The sequence below is a fragment of the Opisthocomus hoazin genome, chromosome 6 (assembly GCF_030867145.1).
Source record: "Opisthocomus hoazin isolate bOpiHoa1 chromosome 6, bOpiHoa1.hap1, whole genome shotgun sequence".
NCBI lineage: Eukaryota > Metazoa > Chordata > Aves > Opisthocomiformes > Opisthocomidae > Opisthocomus > Opisthocomus hoazin.
Window position 1 is genome coordinate 73,337,814 of NC_134419.1, and position 20,232 is coordinate 73,358,045.

Here is a 20,232-nt window from a genome sequence, read left to right on the forward strand (position 1 = left end):
TTAGTTCTGCTTGCTCTGGAAAATTGCACTTGGGAAGTTAACGAGGATTTTCCTCAAAAGACTTAAGACTCCTCAGGATATCCAAGAGACTACCATGACTATAGTTGGAAGAAATATGTAATTGTGGTGGAGAAATATTGGGGCAAAACTAGTGCATGCATTTAAGTTTTTCAAGGCTTCTTGGGGTAGGGAGGAGCTTAGGCAAGGATGCCTTTTAACTGTTGCCCAACCAAAGATATCATCAAATGAGCTCCTAATAAATATTTGGCTTCACAACAGACTGGCAGTGAATTAATAATTTAAGTACATTCTTCCAGATACATCATTTCAGTCAGACGAGAAGATAGTGCAAACTTTTCATTTACTAAAAGAATTATTATTACATCTCAAATCTAGTTCAGTATAAGAGATTATATATTTAAGCTGATTAAAAAGGTTTCAGTTAACTGAAACAAGTATTTGGAGTATTTTAACATCGTTAAAAAACAGGAAAAGTTAAATCTCAGAACACAGTTCTATTTGGCCAAAATTCACAGCACAGAAGTAGTACTTTACAAAAAGTGTCAGAAATGCAAGGCATCTTAGAATCACATCAGCAATTTAGGAGGATGTTTATTAAAGGTATAGTTATGCATTCATTTATATATTATGTATTCAGACAGTCTCTACAGAGCTTTATTAGGCTTTTGTATTTTCCCTGTTAATCAGGTTTTTTTGAACATTGTATAATTCTGGGAATTAACTGACATCCTACATGAATACTTTAGGTAGATCAAAATACTTGAAACGTGATCAGTTTTGTTCATGGCACAAGTAACCCAATGCAAATACTCTGCATACTTCCTAAACAGTTACATTATTAAAGGCCTAACATAATCGGTTATTTTAAGTGAAAAATATTACAAGTGGCTGGGTATGCACTGCTGTGACAAATACAACGTGGCAAGCTCTTAGACAACAGCCGGTTTTTGAGTGTTTGGATTTCTTTTAAAGCACATTTTCATATCACAGAGCACTGACCCTTACAATTAGATCAAGATCCTTGACTAATAAATGTTGTTACTATTAAGAGCAACTATTACAAGAAAACGTATAGCATCTGTTTAATATACACGACTTGAAAATGTTTAATGGAATACTGCTGACGTTTTCAGCACAAAATTATCAGCATCACTCTGCTCTTCAGTATACAACAATCAGAAATATCAGCTGTCATTAACACTCACCTGCCAGCTGCTTAAAAAAGTAACAGAAATTATGGACAGAGTGTCTAAGTTTTGGACAGGAACATTTGGAACTGAGAAAAATCTCCATGAAGGTTCATAGTGTAATGTTTGTTTATGAAAGTAAACATGAAGTTTACCTTTGTAATCACTTTCCAAAGAAGTATCATTTGCTTCCTCCCACACCAAAGTTTCTAAAGCTAATATAGTTTGTAAACCATAGTGTGAGATTTATGATGTTATACTGCAGAAACCTGTTTAGCCCCTGATTTACAATCCTGGCAATTGTGTTCAACTCTGTCATCATAACTAATTACAGCTAACTGCAGATTACCATATTGCAAACTCTCATCTTTGTGAAAGAAATACGATGTTCTCCTAAAAAAGAAAAGAACCAAACATCCTGAGGGCTAATGAACAAAAATGCACTATTCCATGTTGGACTGCAAACCTAAACTCTTCGAACTGGTGCCGTAAAACTTCAAATTGCTATTTGTTGGCAAGTTGTTTTAGCCTCAAGTACTTACACAGTAAATCACCATTACGCTAATACCATACCTTTGGCCTGAAACACATTAATCTTGGTTAACAATAACTGACATTTACATTACCAATTCAATTCAGGTATTGTGGTGACTAAACATATACGCAAGAGCTTCAGGGAAAAAAGTTATTAGTTCTGAATGTGTCCTTACTTTTCACCGAGAACAATTTTTAAGAAACATTATCATCAATTCTTGTTATAATCTTATAACATAAACATTCAAATCCTAATTGATCTGTAAAACATTTGACTTGGAGTAAAACCTACATTTGTTTCTTGGGTGCAGCTAACTGTAAAACATAACTATTCAGATATTTTTCAAAATACGTATTTCTATACTTTATCTGCTCAAAGAAACTGGGACTTCTAAAACTTGAGTTCTTGGGAAGGAAAGCAAAGGAAAAAGGGAATTTGAAATATTCTGAAGAATATGGCACCTGGACACATCAAATAATACCAGATGCTTGGCCACATCCAGATGCTTGGGCATCACCAGGAAAAGATGGGCTTCTTCAGCCCATTTTTTTCTGTTTACCTTTACTAAGTGCATAAATACATAAATAATAATAGTTTTAAACAGGTAGGGTGGTTTCGTTTTTCTTTATTTAGCAATCCTCCAAGCTTTCAAGCAATTAGAAAAGTCGTACTTACTGCATTAAGTCTGTATAACCTTAGCAGGATAACTTAACCCTCTCCTTATACCCACGCATTGTAACTGCAGTGCAGCTCAGAACACATTTGGACCAAGCACTTTATTCCAACTTTAGAGAGTTTTCTACCACACTCCAAATGCGTTCTACAATGCATTATCTTAGATTTTCCTATTTTGGAGAAAAATACTTATTTAATGTAGTATTGATGTTTAGATAGTATTTTTGCTACATTACAAGATACTGCAGTCTAATAGCATTAAGAGAAAAACAAGGAATTTGATGTGTTTGGTTTTGTTTTGGGTTTTTTTTTTGTGTTTAGATTTAAGAAGTCAAGTAAAAACAGGTACTTTCAAGTAAAAACAGGTATTTAACTCCTGGGGAAAACAGGATGGATTACATATATCCCATGTTGCTCTTTGTTTCCCATCTTTTCTTGGCTTCAAATCTGAAAAAGAGCACAAAAGCCACAGTGGGAATCATGAGCATATGTGTTTCAGGTATTCAACCACACTATTCTTAGTAACAACAAAAACTTATTTTCAATACTGTAATAAAGACATGAAGACAAATGTAGCCACATAACCAATACATTAATTCTGGTAAAGCCTCTGTGCTTAAGTCTGATCCATTGCTAAAAAACCCCACAGAAAAACCCCCCAAAACTCAACAAGGTTAAACTAAACAAATAAGATTAGCACAAGCCTATTTCAACTAAGAAAACATTTAACTGAGATTGTATTGTATACACTTCGTGCCAATGAAACCGCAAATGTTTAATTCCACACTCAAATGACTTACCCCCAAGCAAGCTTCTTTTTCTTTCGAGCTTCTTGGGCAGCCTCTGCTTCTTGCTTGGCTTTTACAAAGTTGCGGCAAGCAGCAGCTTTGGCAATTTTCACACCAAGCTAAGACATAAAAAGGAACAAAGGAAGACTGAATAGATACAAATGGCTCATAAGAAATTTAAGGCTCACAAACTGCTTGGTCCGATATTGTTTCTCAAAAGTGAACAGATATTAAAATACCTTTCAGATATTAGGTTGATGCTGTACTATTAAATCAGACAAGCAAGAATGTGTCTTGAGAGAAATACAGAGGAGTAGGATCCTGAGGCAAAGAAACCTTTTCACCAAATCCTTCACTTTGAAGAATAAAAGGGCAATGTCCCACTAGATCCTTTTGGTTGTTTTTTAAATAAATATATAGACATAGATATACACACACAGAGTCCCCATTATTAAGACCAGTCTGTGACCTCAGCTGTGCTAACAGAACAGTATCAGGTCCTACCAATACAAAAAACACCCCATAAGACAGTTTTATACAGGAAGAAATGCTACTACCACACATTTTCCAGTAGTACCAGTAGTTATGTTTTAATCAGTCTGTCCAGAAAGTAAATGAAGCAGTGTCCTTAGAGTCCGTATGGCATTCAGTCTTCACATTACCAGCTTTTAGATTATTAGTGTGATAATATGCATGCTTTTCAAATAAGGTTGCACTAGGCTGTAAGTACATACTACTTTACTTTCATAAACTTATGTCAAGGGAGAGGAAGAAAAATAAAAGCAAGCACTGTGAACTATGACCAGATTATCTTCCTTAATCAGCATTCATAAACTGTTCATTTTAGTTACAGTTTGCTGTCAAGACTTGACATTATCTTCAACCAAATTATGAATTATAGAAGAATATGGTCTCAAAAATTACCGCGTTTCTCCAAGACAAACAAGCAATTCATTTTGCCAAAACTGCTACAATCTGTGATGCAGACAAACAGGTTTTCTTCCTATGCAGTCCAAACCTACTGAAGTACTGTTTCTGCCTGGATGTTCTGAATTTTCCCCAAATGTCATGTGAGCATCAAACAAGTGAGAAATGGGAAAGTGAGAGAACACTCCTTAATACTTTCATTAAAGTTCCATTATTAGTGGTAATACACTTCAATACCTGCAGTGTCTATACAGGCAATTCTTCCTTACGCCGAGAGATGTTTTACCCAGATAAGCTGAGAGAGAACTCAAGAGCGCACCTTCAGGTGTAGATGCGCTGACACATCTTGTACAACTCTCCCATCAAACACCTACTCTGTAGGTAGGTCGGTACCCTGACCATTTTATTACCAAGGTGAAACAGCATCACTGCAAACAATTCTACCTTATGCTCCTTTCAGCTTCAAGAACCAAGAAAGCAGCCTTTCTGCAGCAGGCTTTGAGAGTCCACACGCACGTAGGCGGTAAGCACAACATCAGTTTGTGCTTTGTTTGAGGCTCTCAGCACTGGCAACACAAACAGTTAAAAGGTAAGCATAATGTATGAAAAGGAGAATGTGCAAAATAATGCTAAACAAGTTTTTCACCTACTATTTGCGTGTGTCATAAGGTCATAAATATGTACCTATGGAATCATCTTGATGCACAAAATAATTGAAATGTCTGGTGACATGAAAACTTTTGTTATTAGCTACATCATTATTCCCCTGAGCATTAACATTTTATACAATCAGTAATTCAATGCCAACATCTGAATTGCCCAATCTCAAGTCAAAGACTAGAACATAACATTCTTTTATTGGCATTGTTGCTTAATATTTAAGGGCAGCTATTAACTTTAATATACTTGCAGCACAAAAATAATTGAGAACACTCACCTAAAATATTCCTAAAATGTTTACTTGTTAGTTGAAACAGGAGTAATTATTAGCTCAAAAATAGAGCAATCTGATGGCTGAAGTCAGTCAATCAGCAGAACCATGCCTTTATTTTGCAACTGTATTTTACCTCCTAACATACTTGAAAATTGACTCTTGCTATGTGATGAATAACAGCATCTCCTTAAAATATATTCTAGTGGTCTATTGAACACTTATGCAAATACAAATATACACAAGTGAGGTCTATACAAGGGCTGCAGAAAAATCTTTTGATCTGTATTTCTTGGAAGACAGAATGAGTTCTTCCATCTTTGAAAAGTACGGAAAAAATGGGATAATAAGATCCTCTGCACAGTATGTAGAAGGGGAAACATTTTGCAGCATTCATGTTATAATTTCTAGGCTACACAGGGTCAAATTTTCAAGACGTGAAAACGAATATGTTGCATATAAACACACAGAAACATTTTAGCCAGATTAAATGTCTTCTGCTCCCATCCACACCAGACAGACATCTTCACTCGCACGCGCCCCACCCCCCGCCCCCCCCCCAGAAATCCATAAAAGCTTGGTCAATGGGCTTTACATTAAAAACCCCAAACATTTCAGGTCATCAGATAACTCAATAAAATACAATCTTAAAAGAAGTAAGAAAGCATGAATAAAAATATATACAACAATTTCTTGTGTAGTCAAAGTATCAGCATTTTCCATATAGAACATCCAATATTTTGCTGCATTTTAATTAAGGTGTCTAAACATTATCACAAAGAACTGCAAATTGGTCAGAGCACGCAGTAAGGAAAATTAAGCTCTAAAGGCTTTTTATCACCATATTTCAGGAACCAAGGGTGTAAAATGTTCTAATTTGGGATATATTAAAAGCCATAAAAGGTCTTTCAAAAAGATTAATGGTACTTTGCTTGGATTTAAGATAAGGGCTTTAGCTGGTTGGAAAAGCAGGGCCCTGGCTAGACCCTTGAGGCATTCATCTTTACAGCCACTTGGAAGATTTGTAAAAGCGTCTGCATAACCTCAAGCAAACGCACTGCGACATTTTTTTTTTTTAAATTCCTTTCAATTTTACAGGTTTAAAGTGTGTAAATCATACTGGGTAGTAAAGCTGATATAATGGTTCATCCTTGTAACACAATATATGTATTTTTAAGACAAACTTAAAAAACAACTTAGTTTCTACAGGGTAAGGACCTTTCGATTTTGAAGATGACTGATAATCATGTCAAATATCTTACTCTAGATGTTTAATGTAGCATAAATCAAAATTCTTCATCTGTTATTTTTCATAAATTTCCTACTCATCTGAAACTGTTACCTTGTAACAAATTTCTGAAGCTTTGCTTCTTTTTGAACAGTTTCAAGGCATTTATTTAAAAATGCCAATTATCATACTTTAACTTTTTAAGGAATAACAGGTTTCTATGAAAAATATTTATGCCATTCTCTTTTGTTCTTTAATTAAATGAAAACAGATGTTTTCTGAAGTAAAGCGGAACCATTACTGGAGTACTTAAAGTGTTAAGGTCTTTAATTTTTATATCAGTTTGGTCTACAATTCCTGATTGTCTTTACTCAAGCTCAACATTAATGTCAAGCAAGTTACCTAGGAGACGAAAGAGATCAAAGAGACAAAAAACCCTCAAATGTCTGATTAATCAAGCCTGCAAACAGCTTATTTCTTTTAGCCTGCATGCAAGTATGAAAATGAGATTCTGGAAGCCGTACATTGTGCAGATTTGTTCATTCTTATCAGAACAAAGCCAGCGGCAGCTTATTTCATGGATCATTGGCACTGTCATCAGTGCTACACAGAACGGGTGACAGCTCCTCATTTTGAGGCTTGAACAAAATTAGCAAAAAGTCGGCACAAATTAGCCTCTCATCTTTTTAGTAATATGACATTATTCATTTACTTTTTATCCAATTTTTAATTTTTTCCTTGTCAGCTATCCCTTTCTAGTGTTTCTTGCACAGCATCATAAAACACTTTTAAAACAAGCAAAGAAATGGCTGAAGTTGAAACAGTATGTAAAGTTCAGGCAGAAGAGTAAACATTTTTATTAAGTTGCAACAGAATCTACTGTAACTTCCAGAAAACTTCCTTGAAAAAATCACGACATTTAACATTAAGTATCGTAAAGCAAAGACCTTCCCTTAAGACAGCGCTGTGCAAGGTAAGCGCTGAATGCTACAAGTAATGAGACAACAGATTCAAGAACTGCTCCAGAAATAATTAGGTATGATATACAAAATGCGAAGCCTCCAGTAGCTCTAACAAAACATCTATATTCAAACAGGTCCTGAAATATCCTATGATCATACCAGAGAAGCCAAACAGCCTTTTAATACAGTGTTACAGTTTCTCATCGAATATGAATCTAGTTATTTCAGGCTTGCCTTTAGCAATGATTTTCTCCTTTTATGTTATGGAATGTTATCCGTTGCTGACGTATATAAAATATATAAAGCAAACAAGAATACCAAGTGGATTTTGCAATAAAAATCGTCCCCTTTCAATGATGTGCTCAACTTCCCCTGTCAAATACTTTGTAATACCTTTGTTGTATTTTTTTGCTGTGTATTACAGCATCAAATTATATTTGGATGACACAGTAATGGACCAAGGACAGAAAACTGTTCTAATATTAAACAGTTCTAATATTGCTGGATTTAAACATTTAAATCCAAGTAACTTCCTCCATTCATGAGAAAATACAGCATTAAAAAATTAACTATAAGCTGTTAGATGCTTTACACAGCCCCCTTATAAGAAAGGCAATTTTAAAAAAAGAACTGTAGTACTGTTTTCAGCAATTTCTTTATCTCTGTTCTTCTAAGTAAGAAAGCTTATTAACAAGCTTTGAACTTAAAATCACATTTACAATAATGTGCCATCAACAGTTTTATAAGCTAATTAGAAAAAAAGATTAATTAATGACTGGCTGCTAATAAAATGGCAATCATGAAGAAAGAAACCAAGGGTGCTAAGCTTCAACTACCACCAATTAAGAGCTAATTACAAACAAATTATATATGTGTTTTGCTGTGGGCTTTAATTTACTAAAATGGTTTTAATTAAAAGAGAAAACATGCTGATTAATTGAACTGCAGAAAAAATCTACAGTATAAACTGTGCTTTGTCTGTCTCTTTAATTAGACTTGTAACATCTGAAATCTTTTTTTAAGGTTTGTTAAGGAAAAGATATACATAATTAAGGGAGCATAAGAATATAATTCTAGGTGACAACCCTGCCATGTTCCAAAGGTTAAAAGAAAACAACCTCCATGAAGACAGATATTCGGAAGCACCTCCACTAAGTGTCAGAAAGAAAATCCTCCAGCAATAAAAAATAAACTCTTTAATATTTTTTCCCCAGGTCCTTCAATGGGCAAGACTTCCAAGCTAATTGGCACTTGGTTACATTCCGTATAAAACTGCATCAATCTCTTCAGGTACCTAAAAGCCCTATGACAAATTGTGAATGTTCATTTAGAAATGAAACTATTTCATCAATAGAAGAGCATCAAGCCCTACAACCTGTCCATCTGAAACAGTAACATGTGTGTGACCTCATGATCCATCACATCCTACCCAGGTTTTCAAATGGAAAACAGCTTCCAGAATGGTTCTCCATGGTTATGACATACAACCCTGCTCATTTACTTAGCTTTCTAAATTATATGACCAGAAGTTACTTACAGACAACAAATACTAGATTAATCATCAGAAAACGGTCAAAACTGATGCAGCAAATTTTGAAGACAACAGCAGGACTCATCTTGCTGCAATATGAGAATGGTATCCCACTGAACAGCCAATTAATTCTGCCGATTATGTAGATCTTTCATATAAGCTTGATTACAATACCACAGATTTCCTATAAATTGCAACTCTTTAAAAACGTTTCATCAAAATGCCAGAAGCCACTAAGCTGAGCACTTACCAACAGCGCTGTCAAAGAGCCTGTGCTACCTAGAGACTGACAGCTACTCCAGTAATTTAGCACACTAAACTACAAAATATTGTAAAAGTTCCTTTTGACAAGTAAGTCTAATATGGTCAAGATTATTTTATCGTGTTCAAGTTACTGTCCTCAGGCTAACACACTCTTAGACAATGTGGCACCTACCTACCAGGCAGTTAACACAAAAACCACAAGCATAATGCAAAGTCTGAGGTTTAGCCAGAGTAGTTCTCCGAATATCAGAGCCCTAAGAAATCTGCATTCTCCTTCCTGAGACGCCACACAGTGATTTAAGTGCACAAGCACTATGAAAAATTCTTTCTCTGGAGGAAAAAAAAAGCTTGGAAAATATTTTCAAGTTTATATATTAGGGATGTGGGGGGGAAATCTTTTGAACTTATTTCTTTCAATTCAGAAAAGAACTTCTACAAGTATCACTCCAAACTGAAACTGATTTACAGCAAAGTGAAATTACCAGATATCTCCACATAACATCCTTACTGAAAAGGATAAGCACCTTCAACTACACACAGTCACAGTGCTCTAATTTATCAACATTTAATCTTAAAAAAAAAAAAATCTAGGCAGATACCCATAAGTACAGTAGGAACAAGTAAAGTACACTTCAAGGTATTATTCCGAAAGCTTTTTTTGAAAGCGTCAGAAAAGTTGACATAATTCCAAGTTCTCCAGCTACATATCCAAGTATCTGCTACCGTTAAATCTCAACTACCCTACCCCAGAGCATCACCAAGGAAACCCTGTTGTCTCAGCCCAGCTCAGTGTCCACATAAACTTACTTCTCTCAACTACTTTCATTTTAAAAGGTTCGGAATTTTTTTTGGTAACTCCTATGTTAATATTAACTCTTCTGTTGGCATCTTTCACGTTAAACAAGTCATCATTAAATGCAGTGTTCAAACAACAGCTTTACGTATGCCATTCTACATTTGAAAAAAAGAACTCAAAACGTGAATGACTCTCTGCCAATGCTGAAAGCCCTGGAATGTTATTACAAAGGCAGCAACTGGATTACAATAATAAACCTTAACAGTGCATATTATACCCGCACACTACAATGAATTGCTAGTTATTTAATACTTCTAGTACTACCTTGTAGGTATTACAGAAATAACTCAGTCTAACCACATGTTTAAAAAACCACAGTGAATTAAGATTAAACAGTGTGACCCACCTGCATTATATTGATGCTCAACACAAATTTATCAAAGGAGTGCTGATCTTATACAGTGCAACTGCACCACAGCACGGAGATGCTCAAGCTAGACTGAGTTCTAGAAGCAGTCTAGCTGAAGAAGCAGAGTTACTGATGGCCTAAGTTATTCTGCACAACATAATGCAGACATACCCGTACTCTTTCAGGAAGAATTTCACTCACATATAAAATCATCCAATCAAGAATTTCAGGATCACTCAACTTTTAGTGAAGCGGAACACCCCACAAGAGGACATCCTACGGGGAAGGCCAACAATGCTACAGTTACAGATCTGCCACCCTGGTAACTCCCAAACTAACTGCAACCACTTTTCTAGCCCACAAACTAGGACGATAACTGGAGACAAGAGGTAATACTTGGTAGTGAGGCTTGCCAGGAGATTAGACTGAATATCATCAGCGTCACCACCTAAGTACAATTCATTTTTTTAGTACAGATGCAACTGCCAATAAGAAGGGGTAAAACATTTTTAGCTACTCTCAAAAGCTACACACGAATCCACACATGCAGTCACCAGTAAATACAGAGCCTCATGCATAAGGTATCAAAGTTCTAACTTCTCTCAGTCCAAAACCTGAAATTCTACTAGATTAAGAAGTTTTGTCTTAAAATCAGCATTTGTGCGTATTTGTCAAAGCAGAAGAAAGCAACAAATAATATATTGTCTAAAGCCTCATTTACAGCAGTACAATGACATTTTCCTCAAAGAACCTGCAAAAAGGAGCACTTGGAAACCAAAAGACCCAAAACCTTGAAGCGGTATCATTTCAGCTTTTAGGATGTAAATTTCAGTGATCCACTCACAGCTGCTAGATTATGCACATTGCCTATATCATCACTGATTTTAAAGGATTCAGATTTCTAAAAACCCTTTCTCACTGTGTCATAACGATAGCATATTGACAGCATCATTCTGGCATTCCTCTGCTTTTCACGACATGTTTTTACTGCCTATTCTCATCATCTGTTTATTTTTGGCTTCATTTTTCTAAATACTGAAGCTGCCCTATCAGTTTCACAGGCTTATAAATGTTATACATCAAAAATTAGTTTCACTTATTAAGGCAGGAAACAGCTTTAAGAACTCTGGGATCTGTGCCTCAAAGCAAAAGCTTTATCAGCAGGTTCCAGTCACTGCTTCTTGCAAAAGAAAATGGTGCCGATTAAAACCCCATACACCTGATTTCAAAAAGAACACCTACCCACTGAACATTTTTCACAGGGCTGCAAGGGGGGCTGTACCCCAAACAGAAGGCAGCTGTTTCTCATACACTCCCTGCCCCCAACCTTGCAACATCGCTCAAGAAAAATGAAAATTATACATAAAAAGATGAAGTTGAGATAAAAGAACAATAATTCATCCGGTTATTTCTCTAGACTTCAGAAGTGGTGCACTTCAATACAGTCATAGTATAGTTCTATGCCTGACTTCCTCACGGTGTTGTGTTGCGTTTGGGAGTTAGAGGGACACAAACAGCCACACCTTTCAAAAATTAACTCACTTCTAAGAAGTATTATGTTAAACGAGTTTTAAAAGAGAAGGAAAGTAGCAATTGGATCAATACTATACCATGTGAAAACAATTTATTAATTGTACGTGTAAACAAAACAATGATTTTTGAATCAACCTCTTCCATAATCAAATCCTTTTCTATAGTTCTTCACTGAATTAGAATTAGTCACTGTTTGAATGATTTCCTTAGAACAGAGTATTTTAAAAGATCCATTTTAAAAAAATACAGCTGCTTAAAAATCACAAAGAAAAACGAATCTTGCAGTGGGTTATGTAGCACATCTTTGTAACAGTGGAGAACCCCACTGAATTCACATGGATTCTGCCTCGACAGAACCCCTCATGAGATCAAGCCAGAGTCATCTGAGTTTTCCTTCTTTCAACATACTATTTATTCAGATAAACCCACTTAACCAAAACCACGTCAAGGCTGTGAATACTAATAATGTTTCAAGCATTTTGTTTTCAGAATTACAACATGCTAATATTTGAAAGTCAACAATTTGGAGCTAATGTTCCACAAATAATAATACATCGCTGTAGCACCTGGGATACGCTAGATGTTGTACAATCCCATGGCTACCGAAATCAGATAACAGTTTATCATAAATATTACAAAACCTCAAAACTTCTTACATTAATTTGTTTTTATAGTCAAACAATTTGCACTAGAACCTCAGTATGTTTTATTGATTATGATACTCTAACCACTTTAGAGTAGATGGGATAATGACATTTGTGAAGGAAAACAGCATGTGGTTTTCACGGCGTACACACGAAAGGTAATATAACAGCATCACAGTGAGAAGCTGGTCAGAGTTAAAGGGGACACTAGGACACACCCCTAGCACTGTGAATAGCTGTTATCTTTGCAGACTGAAGTTTTGTGATCACTGGTGAAAAGGCAGGTAAGAGTCTAGTCATTAGAAACTGCCCTGAGTGACTAAATGGAGGTGCTTAATGATTGTGTACGAACACGCACTGAGGAACAGTTAGTTTTACCTAACCTTATTTACAGAACCTTAAGAACTGTATTTCCCTTTCCAAAAGCCATCTGTTTTTAAAGCCATCATAATATTGTATTACATTGTATTAAACAGATTTAATTCTGCAATGTTACATTAAAGCTTAGCTTGAAACCCTGTACTTAGGAAACATTTTAAATATTTGTATGAGAATGAGAAGTATCCGGAGTTTGTCTTTCTTAATGCATTTCTAATACCTTTGAATTTTGCTAGTATATACAGTGAACTGAAAATTCCCATTAAGTTTGTGAAGATAGAAGAGTATGCAAGATAGAAACTATGTATTTTTTGCTTTCATTCTTCTAACATATATTTCGGCTATTGAAGTTATATAAATAAGAGGACTTAAAAACGATAGCTTCTCCACTCACTTCAAATAGTACTTATTTAGTTATTTTTCCTTACCTGCCTTCATAACTATTCCAACTATCTTTTTGTCTTAATTTTCTTCCTTTGTATTTTCTCCCCTGCATATAAATAGCAGTGGGTACAATAGCCTTCCTGGATGTCAATTACATACACCAGCTGCTACCACCTACCATACATGCACCAATTTATATTCCAATATACCAATGTATATTTCTTATACAAAACTGCAATTAACAGAGCTATCTGGTAGATTTCTCACCAGTTTAAGTATTCCCTCAGCAGTACATACAAATTTAAAAGGTCCAACTTTTTGTAGCAAAGAGCAGCACAGCGTTCATAAAATTACTCAGATAAACCAACATATCCATTCAATCTATAAACATCATTCCAAGGCTACAGCTGTATGTTTGACATCCGTCTAGTATGATTCTTCCTCAGAATTCTCCCAGCCATCAACACCTGATCACACACAGAAAAACATACTGGCACACAAGTTTGGGTATATCTGTCCTTATTCAGGCATGTCTTGCTCTAGTCTTGCAAAATCTCTACCCTTCTTCAGGCTTCCCAAGCCTATTGGAGAGGGAATGCAAATAAAAATCTGAGGCACAGGGAACCGACAGGAAGGGAACATCCTACTCTTGTTTTCTTGGCTTGTGACATGCAGAAAAATCAAAAGCTCTATACTGATGATTAGTTACTGACTCCTTGGACTTGGGGACTAGGAATGAACGCTTTAAAGCAAGGTTATTTGGGATCGTTCATGGTTGTATTTTCAAGTCTTATACATAGCTATAGCTGTCCAACATTACTAGATCAGCAGCAATATCCTTCAATCATGACAGAAATCTGCTTAGGCAAGAGACAAGATGCCCCAAGCAATCTTCAACACTGTTTTAGTTAGGACACTTTTCCTACAGATGTACAAAACTAAATGTTTCCTCAGAGCTTTTCTTAATAGCCCACTTACCTCACGAATAGCTAATCTATCGCTCAGCTCCTCAGCCTTATCGATGTCACCTTCAGCCACAGACTTCTCTATGCTAAGTTCAAGGCCAGACTGGAAAAAGAAAAGCAAATATCTTTAGGACAAATCACATGTTTAAAGAGAGCGTATCCTTTCTAAAAATATTTCTTTGACACTGCATTGACACTTTTATTCTAAGACACTGCATAAACCTGTAATTTCTATGTAACACAAATCACTTTGTCTATGTATTGTAATGGACAGTATAATTAAGAATTCACTGAAAGGCTGCCTGAACACAAATCATTGCATTAGTTCCACCTTATGTGCAGGATAATACTGTAGGTTAAAAAAATTACACGGACTAGTTTATGCCTGTCACAATAAAATTTCATCTGAAGATCTGGCTTATCTCTTCCATCCCTGGAGCTTTCTAAACAAAATGTAAAATATACGTGTCAGGTAACATGAAGAATGGCAATTACCACTGTATCGTTACAGTTCTAAGATCTTATCTCTATCCAAAAACTGAGTTCTGGCACGGTGCCACTCCACTGTGCTAATAAATTAAAAATTATAGCAGTCCTATGGAAAACAATGAAAAAGCTTCAGAATGTAACTTCTCAAAATAAGAAAATAACCTGTACAATCAATGGAACACAACTTGTTTAATTACAACATTTACAAATAACGTAACAATAAAAAGTAAACATTTACTGGAAATTATAGTTAGACACTTCTGAAGGAATACAGAAGGGTAGCACAGCAGCAGGCACCAACTTCAGAATTTCACAAAAAAACTTGCTCTCATAAGAGAATTTGCAGCCTCACTTATTTTAAATATTAGTGATGCTAAAGAAAACACATTTGACACTTAAATAACACACTTTTTTTTAAAAGATGAAAGCAAAAAAGCAAAAAGAAATGCTGAGAAGCAGTGATTTGCAAATACTGCACTTGAATTATTGAGGTGGAAGCTGAAAAAAAGTGCACAATTGGAAGTTGCAGTCATAGCCATTTCTGTTAGAAGTCTTTTCTGAAATTAATCAGGTGTTCTACTAATGATAAAATCTCTGAACTTATGTGGGGAGCATCTGCATTTTAATGGTTTGGGCCTCATTCCACATCTATCCTGAGCAGTTTAATGACAACTAAATACCCATCAAAAGTAAGAACTCAGAGAGAAGCAAACAATACCTCATGACTTGCATGCAGAAACTTACTTCAAGCAAACGAAAAATACAAAATTTATCACAAAGGAGGCTAACTGAACATTTGATGTCATAGAACTTATACAGGTCTTTACTAGAAAAACTACAGAACAAACGGTGCTACGACAAACTCGCAATATAATGAGTTTCTTAACTTGTCCATCACGTAGTACCAGTTGCTTCAAATATGACTAGTTACACAATAATAATTATGAACAGGATGTTATAAATCCAATAAAACTGTATGGTAGGCTTGGACCTCTAATTCCTATAGCCACTGACGTCAACTGAAGGATTTACTTAACACCTCTTAAAGTTAAAACACAACTTAAAAAAACAAAAAGACAAAAGTGAAACTGCATGTGAAGTCTTCTGTCTCTCACGATAATAGAAAACAAACCCAGGCAGGAAACAAACATGGACACTGTCTCAAAAGAATGCACAGCAACCTTTCAATCGAAGTACAATTCATGTGGTATCTAAAAGGGAATTAGTTAAAAATGTGCACAAACTTATCCTTCTTCAGAGTGACTTGATCATTTACTCACTTTCAAATAATCTCAGTTTTATTCCTATCTCAGTTAAGGCTGAGTTCTTTAACTGCTAAGTACAAACTGATATCGTTTTTATATCAACAGTCACCTTTTGTGGAGCCCTGCTATTCACAGGTGATTCAAATTTATCATTGATTCCAAAGTATTGTGTAAGTTCTTTCCATTTTTCTTCATTTGCCAACTGTTGACTACTAAAAACAACAACAAAAAAGTCATTAATATACCCAGTTCCCTTTCCCTTAATATTCTTTTCATCACTAAAAGACGTTCTTCCATTTGGCAGACATTCTCTTTTCACACATTCAGTTTTTAATGGTAGTGAAATTGATTATTCCTTCCCCTCAGTAAGTGTAATTCCAGTCTTGAAAGCAAGCTTACATAATCATAGAATCATTTAGGCTGGAAAAAACCTTTAAGATCATCGAGTCCAACCATTAACCTAATACTGTCATGGAGGAAAAAGAAGAAGCAAGCTGAACTAACAGGAGCCTGTATGCAATTACATGCAAAACACTATTAGGAATATCATGAAGTCCATGTTAAGTTACAATAAATAATACATTTGTGTTGATTTTTAAAATCAAACAATAAACTCTTTCACACTGGTATCAAATGCAAGAGGCACAACAGAGACACTAAACAACTACAGCAGATATTTTACAAGACATTCACAGCTCGGCTTTGGCCATGCATGTGGCAAGATTTTTACAAGTTTCGCCCGATATTAAAAACAGACCTCAGATAATCACATTGACCTGGTTATACCTTTTAGTCACTTCATTGTCCTTCTTCCATTTTTCTAGGGGGGGGCAAAAAAAAAAATCCAACATTACACAGCAATACCCTACAGCACCCAATTAAGTTAACAGAACTCTAATTGGTCACATTTCCTTTGAAAGATTGACACACCAGGATTTTTACCCAATGATCATGTGGATTTAAACCACTCAGCTGCAAGACTTTTCATACAAAGAACCTCCTACAATATCTGTGAAAAAGTTTTAAACAGAATACACAAAAGTATGTTTTATAGAATTACTGAAATGCACTCAGCCATCATAAATCAACTAAGTTCTACCTCCTTTTTAAAAAAGGGACAAATGTAGTACTTGAAGTAGCAATTTACAACCTAGTCCTGCAAGTGATGCATACAACTGGAAAAATAAAATACTAGGTAAGAGCTACAATACATCTACTCAAGCATTCAATTATTGGTAAAAAAAACACCAAACAAAACCCCAAAAAACCCCAAAACACCCCACACACACACTTCCAATGTATTTGATACTAATTCCATTCTGACAAAATAAATTCTGTAATTATATAAAACACCTTTTTTGTGGCGCTTTCTTTTTCGGCTTTTGTTTCCCTGATTTGCTTGGGTTTTCATTTCACGGTTTTTCTTCTGAAGCTCCAGAAATTTCTACAAGATTAAGAAAACGCAAATCAGTATGCTTTTTTTCCCATTTTTAAAAAAATTACATAATGTGCTAAGAAATGTTGTCTTAATATCTTATTTATCCACAGTACCTTGTTATAGCTATTACATTAAAATTTATGCATCAAGAACACCCAGCTCTGATGGCGCTAAATTGGAATTGACTCTGTCTTTCATCACCTCTCTCTGACTTTCTGCCCTCCCTAAATCCCAGGACCATTCAAAACTGACAGTTTGCTCACAGGACATGACACTGAATACACTTTTGCTGGCTGTGCACTCCTGAGCTACTCAAAGTATTGTTACTGCCTAGCTGGTACTGACAGCGTAGTCCTTGCACAGCAGGCTACCTACACGGATCGGTGCATAGAGGAGAGTAACTAGTTTTTGCCCATTCTTATTTTGACTCAAAAGGACAAAACACAGATTGCCTTGTTTAGGTTTCTTTCAGTCTTTACATTCAACAGGAAAACCAAGAGGTTATAAGCAACTACGAGTCTGAGTGTCTGCAACCAACCCCTACAGAAAGCAGAAGGGTACACCTCTACTTCACAGACAGGCATCACCAGCAGAGTGGCCGATAGCTTTAAGTCCTCACTAATGCAGAAAGCAGTTATGAAGAAGCTCAGAGTCCAGACACTACTGAAAACACAAGTCTTTACACAGTTGTACAGTTCTCCAAACATCACCCTGCTGTGCTTTCAGTCACCACTGCGCTAGGAAAAAGAGAAAGTTACATTCACTTCCTACCTAAATTCCTGTCCACTCTGCCTGAAACAATCTAAGGTATATTGCAATGACTGCACTCTGATCCTATTTTACTTCATTTCACATTTATATATTGAATATTCAACATTCAGTTATATTAATTAAAAAATTAGTCATTTGGCTTTGATTATGTTGCATGTCTGCTCTGCATATTTCTAGACCCACATTCCACAAGTTTAAAGGAACTCCAGAGGGGCACGTTTCAGATTCGTTTTCTCCATCTGCCACCGACAGCAAAGGGGGTTCACTGCTGGCACTACTTTCAGGTCCATTCTCCTGCAATTCTGAACTCTGAACTCTTTCGACATCTTCTTTTGCATCTTGCTTTGAAAAAGAACTATGCGATTCATCTCCCTCATCAGAGCTTAGGTCAGCATCACTTTCATTCAGTCCTGGCGGTAACAGCCCACTCCACATCTTCCAGTTTAAACAAGTCCAAGCCACTTCAGGTCACTGCAGAGACACCAGAGTTAAGTGAGCTCACCCATTCCGAGAAAAAAACATAATTAACCCGCAGAAGAGAGAAGCAGAAACAGCAAAACACATAATCAGAAATGTTTTAATTTCTCTTGAGAAAAGTAACTAACATTAGACGTTTCAGACAAGCACATCATAAAGTTTCCAGTACTTACTACTTCAGAGAACGGATTTAAGTGCACAGGCTGAAGCTATTCACTTTTATTTTCTTCCTTGCTCTTCCACGATTTGCCACTTCGCATTTGCCCACCGCTGCCGGCAGCTTACGGGCGATACCGCAGCAAGAACCTCCAGTCTCTGGCCACGGCCACGTCCCGCCCGCCCGATCGCTTCCCAAGACGGCGCAGCCGCCCTCCCCCGCCGCCTCCCGGGGAGGCCGGAGAGCAGAGCCCGCCCGGGGAAGGGGCCAGGCCGGGGAAGCGCGGGCAGCCCGCTCCGGGCGGGGCGAAGCGACCCCAAACGCCGCTCCAAGCCGGAACGGGAGAACGCGGCGGGCACCCCCCGTCCGTCCGCACGCCGCCGAACAGCCCTCACCACAACCCCTCCGCCGGGACGCCCCTGGCCGTGTTTACCTGGCCGCCATCTTGGCACCGCCAGAACACCCCGCCCGCCGATTGGACTGTGCCCCGCAGCCAATCAACGGGCGCTTTGCTGCCTTGGGCCCGGCCTATGTGGGCTCCATGACAACGCGGCAGGGCGGCCTAGGCCGGGGCAGGGGCGAGGGAGTCCCCGGCCCCGGGGGAAGAGGTGGTGCTGCCCCGGGCAGGGCGTTCTCCCCTGGGGGCTGTGAGGGCATGGGGTCCCTCCTCGCAGTGAGGCCGCTTTTGGGGGAACAGGGCAGCTTCCTCACGCCCAGGAGGGCTCCCGAAGGATCTGACGGCCCAACGCGGGCAAGCGAGGTGGTTTTGTCCAAATTAACAGCAGTGCTCTGGAAGAAAAGCAGGTGACAAGTTTTGCAGCAATCCTAGTTGTCATAAAGGAGTGTGGCGTCTGCTCCAAAAGTAAACCTTTTAATTTATACGATGCCTAAGTGTTTCTGCTGGGACGGAATTGCTAGGATCTGCACCCTTGCTCTTCAAGGATGGAAAAATACTTTTAAAGTTTCCACTAGTGTCTTGGATTCATGTGGTAAGGAGAAAACCTCAAAAACACTGGTCCCAGGTCTCACAAGGTTGTTCATTGTGGACTGTCTTCCAGTATCAGAGCTCGCATTTTCCTTAAACTGCTCCAAGAATGTAGAAAAGCTCTAGGAAACTCATTTGGAGTCTGAGCCAAATAGCACTGTGCTAGGTGCTTCAAAGGTGACCAGTAACTCTGTGCAAATCATGCAGTAAAGGGCTTGCTTATTTGGGAAATCTTAACACCTTCTTGTCTTTTCAGCTTTCATAGGTAAGACAGATGAAACAAGTATTTAGGAGCAGCCTGAATATGATTTATGAAGAACATCTTGCATATAAGGAGCGACAGGAAGGGAGGCATGGAGAAAATGCAAGAAAAAGATGAAGGGATAAGGCTGACATCACTAGCACTGAAACGTGTCTGAAAGATGGGAGGGTTCGTGGTTGAAATAATTTGTAGGAAGATGCATTTTTGAGTGACGATTTGGCGGGTTGAAA

General features: G+C 37.2%; 1 protein-coding gene across 3 annotated transcripts; it reads right to left on the reverse strand.

The window, feature by feature from the left end:
- Positions 1–581: 581 nt before the first annotated feature.
- FAM204A (family with sequence similarity 204 member A) lies at positions 582–19,245 on the reverse strand. Of its 3 annotated transcripts, none has more exons than XM_075423819.1 (8): positions 19,189–19,245; positions 18,305–18,592; positions 17,266–17,356; positions 16,699–16,732; positions 16,022–16,124; positions 14,172–14,261; positions 3,219–3,325; positions 582–2,865 (listed from the first exon to the last, which is right to left on the reverse strand). In XM_075423819.1, the coding sequence occupies exons 2-8, from the start codon at positions 18,554–18,556 to the stop codon at positions 2,814–2,816; spliced, it is 729 nt and encodes a 242-aa protein (XP_075279934.1). In that variant the 5' UTR covers positions 18,557–18,592; positions 19,189–19,245; the 3' UTR covers positions 582–2,813. The 3 variants fall into 3 exon arrangements, with proteins under 3 accessions (XP_075279934.1, XP_075279935.1, XP_075279932.1); XM_075423820.1 differs by lacking the exon at positions 19,189–19,245 and adding an exon at positions 18,772–19,182 and having other exon boundaries at positions 16,022–16,121; XM_075423817.1 differs by lacking the exon at positions 19,189–19,245 and adding an exon at positions 18,772–19,182.
- Between the last annotated feature and the right edge of the window lie 987 nt (positions 19,246–20,232).

Bases quoted from the DNA above. Each gene is read 5' to 3' on its own strand.
- FAM204A (XM_075423819.1), bottom strand. From the start codon at position 18,556: ATGTGGAGTGGGCTGTTACCGCCAGGACTGAATGAAAGTGATGCTGAC. The intron at 16,733-17,265 runs GTGTTTTATATA...GCCCCCCCCTAG, and splicing joins AAGAAAGCGCCACAAAAAAG to AAAAATGGAAGAAGGACAAT. The intron at 14,262-16,021 runs GTGACTGTTGAT...TTCTTTTTCCAG, and splicing joins ATAGCAGGGCTCCACAAAAG to TCTGGCCTTGAACTTAGCAT.